The sequence below is a fragment of the Patiria miniata genome, unplaced genomic scaffold (assembly GCF_015706575.1).
Source record: "Patiria miniata isolate m_02_andy unplaced genomic scaffold, ASM1570657v1 HiC_scaffold_17, whole genome shotgun sequence".
NCBI lineage: Eukaryota > Metazoa > Echinodermata > Asteroidea > Valvatida > Asterinidae > Patiria > Patiria miniata.
In genome coordinates, this window is record NW_024037055.1 from 1,414,545 (window position 1) to 1,423,959 (window position 9,415).

General features: G+C 41.6%; 2 protein-coding genes across 2 annotated transcripts; one reads left to right on the forward strand and one right to left on the reverse strand.

The window, feature by feature from the left end:
• The first annotated feature begins 107 nt into the window (after window positions 1–107).
• On the forward strand, window positions 108–6,089 carry LOC119723340 (lymphokine-activated killer T-cell-originated protein kinase-like). The gene is made up of 6 exons (XM_038193915.1): window positions 108–384; window positions 1,300–1,438; window positions 2,405–2,537; window positions 3,220–3,416; window positions 3,596–3,761; window positions 4,349–6,089. The coding sequence occupies exons 1-6, from the start codon at window positions 149–151 to the stop codon at window positions 4,615–4,617; spliced, it is 1,140 nt and encodes a 379-aa protein (XP_038049843.1). The 5' UTR covers window positions 108–148; the 3' UTR covers window positions 4,618–6,089.
• LOC119723342 (chromatin complexes subunit BAP18-like) lies at window positions 5,831–9,411 on the reverse strand. The gene is made up of 6 exons (XM_038193917.1): window positions 9,267–9,411; window positions 8,662–8,756; window positions 8,143–8,244; window positions 7,716–7,873; window positions 7,285–7,407; window positions 5,831–6,572 (listed from the first exon to the last, which is right to left on the reverse strand). The coding sequence occupies exons 1-6, from the start codon at window positions 9,282–9,284 to the stop codon at window positions 6,508–6,510; spliced, it is 561 nt and encodes a 186-aa protein (XP_038049845.1). The 5' UTR covers window positions 9,285–9,411; the 3' UTR covers window positions 5,831–6,507.
• Window positions 9,412–9,415: the final 4 nt, after the last annotated feature.

Genomic DNA, 9,415 nt, shown 5'->3' on the forward strand with positions numbered 1-9,415 from the left:
AGACGTTCAGGTGCCAGCACAAAGCAGAAAAACTGCGAAATTCGAACCGAAAACAAACTCGAGTTTCCCCACGGTGAATAAACATTTCAAACCGCACAATTACAATTAGGCCGCTAGCGCAAAGTAGCAGATTGTAGACAGGGTAGACATGGCTGCTTTTGTCAAACCAGACGATTTTTCTAGTCCAGCATCGATTAAAATCCCAGCGACAAATAGAATACTGTCGGGTATCCGCAACAGTTCCTTTACTTCGCCGGCGGCACGTTCGTCGTGCAGCAGTCTAGACTCACCACTTTCTGGCCGTGTAACAGCGGCGATTCCCCCATCACCTTTCATGGAGCGAATAGGCTACGGCACAGGAGTTTCGGTGTATCTGTTTCAAAGGTAAGACAGGCAGAGCTAGAAAGGGAAAGAATGTTACAACCTGACGCTGCTTTTTTTCTTCATCATGTTCATAACATCCATTGCGAAAATGATGATAAGAGTAAGACATGAATTTTGGACCGAGAAACATTTCCAATTTTAATGTTAGGAAATTAATGAAAATTTTGAAGATTTTCTTGACTCTCTGTAGACTTTGTACACAACCCGTGAAGTAGCATCAGGTTGCAAGATACACTTTGTACACAACCGCTGAAGTAGCTTCAGGTTGTAACTTGTAACATTCTTTCCCAAGACTTAGCTGGAGTTACCCAGCCCTGAGTTTTATCACTGGGTTGTCCTAGATGACAACCCAATGATAAAACTCAGGGCTGGGTAACTCCAGCTACCCAAGACTGCAGTTTTACGACACCAGTAAATTGGCGGAAAGATTTCCATATCTGGCTATCACTTTCCACCCTGTGCACAAACCGTATGAGACTGGTCTGAAAATTTTTAAGTGTTTTCTCAGTAAAAACTTCAATATTTTCCTTGCTAAATTTGACTTTTTACTGACATATTATCACTTTCTCATGGCTGATACTTAAATTCTTAGTGATACCAGTAGAACTTTTCAAAGGAAAAAAAAATTGACTTACCGCACTAGATAAAAGGTAGGGTTTTAAATTTTCTAGGGATATTTGGGAGTAAAATGACAACAACAAAATGCAACACAAAAATAGAGATAGGAATCACCGCATGATGTACCGTGAATGCGCAAGGCGCGTTGAATCGCATGGCACCAACTGTAAACCTTAGTTATTTTTATTAACCCAGACTAGAAACCGATTAATTTCTACTCGACCTGAATAGTCATATGCCATAGTTTTAGCACTTCTCGGTAATATCTACATGTACCTGTTATATTTTATTTCACAGAGGTTCGAAGTCAGATGGTTCAGGATTATCCCCATGGGCCATCAAGAAAACCCGGGCCAGAACCTGCAACAATGGCAACGCCGACAACAAACAAGACAAAGTGGAGAAAATGCTTGCAAAAGAAGCTCAAATTCTCAAGGTATTCTGATTATGTGGCATGAGCCAATCCACATTGTAACTTGTGGCATGCCATGGTCTTGAATAGCAAGTGCAACATTTATGGGTAATTCTGGAGGTTGCAGGTTCCTGTCCGCGGATTTTTTTTCCAAGGAGGGTTGGGGCCAAGTCATGCATGATTCAGTTCTTTCTTTGAATCATTGCAAGACACTTAGGTTCTTGAACCAGGGACCTTTGTATCCATAGCTCATCACGCTATCCACTAGGCTACTGTGTGGTAGCTCGACGACAAGCATTCTTTTAAATGCTTTAATGTAACTGGTTGATCAAATAACAACGATGCTCTTGATATCATTGTTCTGTTCTCATGAATAAACATACTGGCCCTATCAAAACTACTGAATTATTCATGACTTGGCCCCAACCATCCTGGGAATAAAATTAACGCTTCATGTCCAGCCTAGGGATATGGCGCATGTGTCCTTGCCGTGGGCAAGTCCCTTTCACTATTATTTCCCAGCTAGTGGTAAATGGGTACCTGTGAGGGCGGGGATGGACCCTTTTATAGAATGCCCCAAGGCCGGAAATGTGCAGTAAAGGAATGTATGTTACACTACATTGTGGGATCCCTGCTCATCATGCAAACTATCCCAGGATACAATGCACAGCATTACTTCACTACACACTTCCAATAAATCTGTAAAGGGGTCCATGGTTAATGTGACAGATTTTGCTGCTTTGTGCCAAAACGGCAGCATCAGGCTGTATATTCTCCCCTCCCCCTAGCCCTCCCCCCCCCCCCAATCCATCATCCCCAGGAGATGAGATTGTCATTGCTGTATATAAACCGCCTTATTACTAATCAATGAATACCAACACGTCTACAAATCTCAAATCAGCAAATTGAGAAAAAAAAATTGTTCCATGTATGTTAATCTCCCTCATTCAGATATTTTCAATTTTCAATTTGGCTTTTTGATTATGACAGGAACTGAAGCATGATAATATTGTCGGGTTCCGAGCTTTCAGCCGGAATGTCGACGGTAGTCTTTGCTTGTCTATGGAGAATGGGGAGCAATCATTGTGTGACCTGATTGAAAGAAGAGACGAAGAAGACCTGGGTAAGAGGTCAACGTTTTCTTAATCAATGGAATAATCTTAAAACCCTCCCCCTCTCTGAACAATTACAGAGAGTTAAAAAATAAATCCATCGTCCCTGCCATGCCTTAATAACAGAGTGGGTAGGCACAGCTAGCTTATCAATCACCTACTGTCAAGGCATAATGTACTAAGTTACACTAACGTCACAGCTAATTCATCCTGTGTATTTTTTGTTTTATTGGAAAAAGAAAAAGAAAACAATTTATATATCTATTCTGCTAGTGCTGTGCATTTTCAAATAATTTGGTATTTGATTATTCCATTACAAGTCCCTGCAAGTCCATCACAAGTCCTCCAGTCTCAATTCAACTCACAAGCTATTCAAATGAGCTGTGACAAAGGCATTCCTTTGTTATTACTGCTCATCCAATGCTACTTGTGACTGGACTTGTGATTTACTTTTGACAGGACTTATGTGATAATGTACTTTTGACTGGACTTTTGTGATAATTTACTTTTGACTGGACTTGTGATTTACTTTTGACTGTACTTGTGATGTACGTGTGACTTGTGATTTACTTGTGACTGGACTTGTGATTTACATGTCGTGGACTAGACTTCATCCCTGCTCAGGAACTTCAGGAAGCTTCCTTAACAAACAAAATGTTAACATTTTTGAGCAATTTATTTGCTTTCCTTCAGGCCCCTTCCCTGCTTCCAATATCTACCATGTTGCCCTTGCCCTTGCCAGGGCTCTTAACTACCTCCACAATGAGAAACATATCCTACACGGGGACCTCAAGAGCGGCAACGTGCTGATTGGCGCTGACTTCCAGTCTGTCAAGCTCTGCGATTTTGGTGTGGCACTGAAACTGGAGAAGGACCTGACTTGCACGCAGGTACAGATTTGGGATTTGTATGATCCTTTGTTTTTAGGTGCAGGTAGCAGCTTGACAAATCATCATGTCTCTCTGTTAGTCCGTATGTTAATCAGTTGGTTAGTTAAGAAAAGTTGTGCCTCTAGCTCCAATGTCATTAACTGTGACCTGATGAACAATTGTGTTGGACTGATTTGTAGGATGCAGACAACCACTACATCGGTACAGAACCCTGGAGCGCTCCAGAGGTCATCCAAGAGGAAGGTGCAGTCACAGATAAGGCAGACATCTTCTCCTACGGTCTCGTCCTCTGGGAAATGATGGCAGTGACTCTCCCTCATGTGCATCTACTGAGTAATTCAATAGGTCAGGACATGTCTGAATTACTTGACTATGCCAGCCAGCTGCATATCTGGGTTTTGTGTCCAGTATTAAGAGGGGGGGGGGGCAAGGTCATAGGTGTCAACAGACCATTGTGAATGGGTGCATGACAATAAATTTGCCAGCAATTCACCCTGTACTGGAAGGTAGCTAGGGATTTTTTTGTACAGACACCCAGCAATCGCAAATTTAAAGTGGTGAGGAGTCGTGTTGTTGGGTTGGACATCATCTGACTAATGGGGGCGCTGCTCAAAGCAGACAGTGAGCAAGTTGGGTGAGGACTATGGTTAACCACAGCTCGACTAACTTCACTAGAATGCAGGATGGTTGGACTGCTCTAGTCGGCTCATTACAACCGGACCACAGGACACTGTTGCATCACTGGTTACCAATAGCTGTGCGCTTCATAAAGCACAGCAGGGAGCCAGGATCGAGATGTTTTGTGATGGCATTTGGCCAGAGACAATTGTAAAGGCATTTGTAAACTTGGTTAAAAGCAGGGAGGGTAGTACGACTAGTATTCCTTAAAAAAATTCAAATCGCCTTTTATACCTTCACATTCTCCATATCAGATGACAGTGCAGAGGATGAAAGTTTTGACGAGTCGCTCTACGAGGCCAGATATCAAGCAGCTCTCGGCACCCGGCCCCCTCTGCCTGACTACCCTCTAAGCCCTGCCTACAACTTCGCAATCAGTCTGTTCTTGGCGTGCACGGAAGACCTTCCAGCCAAAAGACCCTCAGCCAGCTTCATTGTGGAGTTGCTGGAGTCCATTCCAGTTCCTTCTGATCACAGCGCTGCCGACTTCATAGAGGATAAGGAAAATGTGCCCATGGACTGAAATAAGTGAATGGAGTTGTCACGATGCGGTGTGCAGGTAGTGATGTAGTATTTGTCCTAGACTTGATTTGCAGGTAGTCCGTAACAAGCGCAGTAAAGCTGTCATGGAGGTCGCATTCAACACAATTGGCAGTGCTACCCAGGGAAATTCTAAGCATACCTCAAAAGCATGCATTTAGTTTGATACAGTGCACTCGAGTCTGCTCCAAATTTCCTGGGTAGTGCTGCCAAAGTTCCCAAAACTGGATTTGATTATCTTATTGTCGATAGCAATCTGTAACACCACGGTGGCTTTACGACATTTTGCAAGGACCAGCTGCATTGTGGCCAAATATGACCAAACTGGGGACAACAACCTGATGTTTTTTAACTTAAAATACATTCCTTCAAGAAATTACATGGCACAATCATGTAACTCATGCATGAACACAAATTTGTTGGCCCGCAGCTTCCGAGATATTTTCGATTTAGCTTGTTTACTTCACCAATCATGACCAAAATGTAAATAGATGTAAATGTGATATCTGTACTGTAGTATTTGCTTCATTCCTTGGTGATTCAGTAAAGGTTCTTTAAGGTTTCTTTTAAAAGAAACAGCCAGAATTTACAACTTAAATGTTTCTACTTATCAGAAGTTTGTATATGTATATATATTCGTGTACAGTATGCTGTAACTTCAAGATTAGAATAGAAGTGCTGTGGGCTCCGTGCGGAAACAAGACAGGGGCTTTTTTTACCACTTTCTAGAGCTCCATGGACAGGACACACTGCAAGTGTAATGGAGCGAAGTTTGCACACCAAACTTTATTCTGAGTGTTCAGAATTAAAAGAATTAGCGTCTTTGCGTGAGCATCAGGCGTTGTCAGCTATGCGTTTACATGTCCCTCCCAGTGATCTCCCGCAATTCTCCTTGTCTTGCCATTGAGGGGGTACTTGTGTATGGAGCCCATAACATTTTTTATTGTTTTGGGGACGTAGGATTGCGAGCGTTAAATTAATAAAGCACTGTAAATTGCAACGCCAGAACCACATACAAATGTACACACAATGGGAGAGTTGCGGCCAGTTAAAAACAGCTTTATAGCCGAGAGTGCTGTATCTACTGTATTCAGCTTTATCTTGTTATACATGTAACTGCTACTTTTTTTTATACACATCACTTCCTGTCAAATTGAATCTTGTATTATACATAACATTGAAGCGCAAGGCTATGGTACAGCTCATTCAACAAACATGATGACAAGTTTATTCACAAGAGTCAAGGCTAAAACTGCTACACGGCACTGATTGCAGTTTAAAAATAGGAATTTTTGAGGGACTTAAAAAATTCTGGTTGTCACATCCAAATACAAAGACACTGGTTCCCTTCACAGAGGTTAATTTTGGAGAATCTGGAGTTCTGTTGAATTCTTCAAAAAGCTTTATATGTTATTATGTACATTTACCTTCAATTAAAAGCATTTTGGATTGAAACTTTTTGTGAAACCTTTTCCCCAGTGTTTTGTGTCACTAAGTACGGACACAACAATTTTATTGTGCTGGTCCCAGAGAGAGGCTAATGTCCTCTTTGTACTTATCTCACGGACTGACTGACTAATTATCACTATGTCAGTGCTAACATATATCTCCGTGCTATCATATATCTCCGTAATGCCAATGAATGGGCTAAATCCGGCCCACTCTGCATCAAAAGACTTCCAGTGAATAGCCATTTCTGAACCAATTGAATAGAATTTTGTGCACTCTGGGACCAGCTTTTCTAGTCTTGCCTAGTCTTACTTTTCAAAAGGGTATCTTCAGAAGTGAACTTATGCACGAGGGGAAATCCTTGGCCCTACTCCCTGCTGTTATCATCACTGGTACTCGGTACTTCAGATGATTCCAGCATGTTTCACCTCTGTAGCGACTCAATATCTGAGCTTGGGGCAATCAGATTGGTGTCGAGATTAAGCTCTTCTGAAAAAGTAAACAAAAACAAACAATACTAAATAAGACAAGAAAAAAACAATTTTGACATACTTTGTTACCCTACCTCATACATATTCATTAGCATGAGCCAAATACTTACTGGTCCATCACGTGTTGCCGCTAGTTATGCTATTTACCAAGCGCGCATGTGAGGATTTGCGCACAGGATAAATATGTATATGCAATCATGGAACTATTGCACAAGGGAAGTGCGCACGCTAGAACATTGCCCTAGCTACATGAACAGATAGCAGCACATGCGTAGCGAGGTTTGGCAAAGATAACGATGCATAACTTGATGAACATATATGAGGTGTGGTAAAACAAACACAACATGGCATATTCGGGGTCTATGGTCGATTTAAGCGCCCCTCAGTTTTGCCTCCACAAAATTACTTTGTTGATGATTTCCAATATTGAGGGGAGCTAACGTCAACTATCCACCCTCAACCAGGTTATACTTGTATACTAGAGTCCATCACAAGTTCTTACAAGTCCTCGCAAGTCAATCACAAGCAATCGAGTCACAAGTTCAAGTTTGTTAAGAAAAAGGCATTTCTTTGTAACTGTTCATCCCATTTTACGTCTAACTGGACTTGTGAAAGGACTTGTGCTTTACTTGCAACCGACTCAACTACAGCAATTTATTGAACGATGTGACTTTAAGTTTCACTATTATTTATGTGAGTTCTCCCTGTACCTTGGTCAGCATGGGAGGACAAGCCGAATTCCAGTTTCTTCATGGCAGTTTCCTCAAGTCCTTCGATGTCCACTAGCGAGTCGCCTGGCGTTTCCGTTGAGTTCAGCATATTCAAGGTGACCTCTGCAGGATTGCACGACACATACTTCAGTTTAAATCCACTGCTAAAGAGCAGTTCACACTCGGCGCTAAAGTGAACGCAACTGTGAATTTGTGATTATTAGTCTAGTATTCCCACTGCGAATTTGCTGTCCAATGGCATGTGCAAAAGAAAAAGTACAGGTTTACTCTGGTGGGACTCGAACCCACAACTTCCTGCTTACTAGTGCAGACATATTACCGCTCTACAACCGTTGGTTGGTTTGTAACTTGATATAGCATTGTGTATTGAGGGCACGGGTGAGAATATGGGGAAACATTTTTAATTGTACCTGACTGTTTTTGTTTCTTCAGCGGTGGTTCGTCACTAGAGGGCGCTGTGCTGTTATCTTCGGGTCGGTTGTCCATTTGTGTCTTCCTCTCTGCGTCTTGTTTCTGGGCCGCTGCCTGCTCGTGAGCTTTCTTCTTCATTGCTGTCCTGATTTGAGATCTGGAAGGACACAAAAATCTTGAACATTTTGATCAACTTTCCAATTTCAACAAGGGGATCTGGTTGGCATGGGCTCCGTGCGCTACCAAGAGAGGGTGTTGTAACTCTGGTTTGAATCTCGCCAGGTGAGGGGCAAACATGTTGATTGGGGTCTCAGTCCCTACAAGACTCTGTGGCTTTTCCTCCCGCTTCTAACTGTCATTTCCTTCATCATCACCTACCAAGTGAATGCGGAATAGCAGCTTGCATGAAGACTTCAATTGACTTACACTGTTCTCGTCTTGATGGTTTCACTGATCTTCTGGAGATTGTCACCAAAAGTCTTGATGGACGACCTCAGCATTTCAATTTCCTCATCTGTCCATTTGCCACTGTCAAGAGAAAAATTACCAAATAATCAAAAAATGTATATCTTAAAGGGTCATCATATAATTTGAATGTTTGAAGACTGATCCGACAGAATCTAATATTGTGAAACAATTCAAACTTTACAAGCATACATTGTAAATATAGACCTTTTGCATGGCGGCCATCGTGGATGTGCAGTGCTTTTTATTTTTTGTTTTACATCTGCAAGTGCATTCCTTTTTATTAAATTACAATTACCACAACCAATGACCTCCAATATGGCAGATGTATGCTTATTGTCTATTTATGAATTTCTTCATTTCATCAGTTCTTCCGTGTAATGTTTTAGCACAGCATGGGCTACTCCATCAGTACCACGTAACTATCACAATTACAGCACGATTGTTGTTGAAAATGGAGAAATAGGTCTAGTGCCCAACCTTGTTGGGGATGACTCTGCCATAGGATGTAGCTGCATAGTCAGCTCCCCCAAGCGACTGAATGCTACTCCAGCAGCGGAGAAAATCTCACCAACCTGCAATCAAAATTTTGGAATGTGAACTGTTTTTGTTTTTTCAATTTGTAATAATAATCAGCATAAATTTAGAATTCACGCACATTCATAGTCTTTATTCCTGGCATGCCTGAGTTGACAATCTAATAAATTAGGTCACGTCATTCGAACTGCGCATGCTTTAATTATAAACAAGGATAATCAATTTGTGCGAGGTCAAACATTGCGCTTAACACTAGCCCTAACAGTAGCAGAAATGATTCAATATACATGATATAAATGGTTGTCATTGGTAACTTTCGCTTTTAATATTATTATGTTCACTTTTTTATGTTACAGCTAGTTGGCTAGCTATAGCAATGGAGGACTGGCACTAGCCTCAAGTCAAAGTATTTGTTTGTTTGTGGGCCTGTCATTACTACATTAGCATGAGTATAATTATAAACTCCAGCTCCACCTCCCCTTTGGAGTCAGATGAAGAAACTTTGGAATTGAAACAATCTGAGCACGTTTTCAAATATCAGAACTCACCTTTGACACAGAGCTCATGTTTATGTGTAAGAAGAAAGGACTTAAAATACCACAATGAATAATGCAGTTCTGAACTAAAGACCGCGCTCCGATCCGAGTCGAAAACAAAAATACATGTGAAGCTGTTAAACACCGAGACGTCTCGTGCA

Bases quoted from the DNA above. Each gene is read 5' to 3' on its own strand.
- LOC119723340 (XM_038193915.1), top strand. From the start codon at position 149: ATGGCTGCTTTTGTCAAACCAGACGATTTTTCTAGTCCAGCATCGATT. The intron at 385-1,299 runs GTAAGACAGGCA...TTTATTTCACAG, and splicing joins TCGGTGTATCTGTTTCAAAG to AGGTTCGAAGTCAGATGGTT. The intron at 2,538-3,219 runs GTAAGAGGTCAA...GCTTTCCTTCAG, and splicing joins AAGAGACGAAGAAGACCTGG to GCCCCTTCCCTGCTTCCAAT.
- LOC119723342 (XM_038193917.1), bottom strand. The intron at 7,874-8,142 runs GTAAGTCAATTG...GTGTCCTTCCAG, and splicing joins ACCATCAAGACGAGAACAGT to ATCTCAAATCAGGACAGCAA. The intron at 6,573-7,284 runs GTACAGGGAGAA...TTACTTTTTCAG, and splicing joins GTCCTCCCATGCTGACCAAG to AAGAGCTTAATCTCGACACC.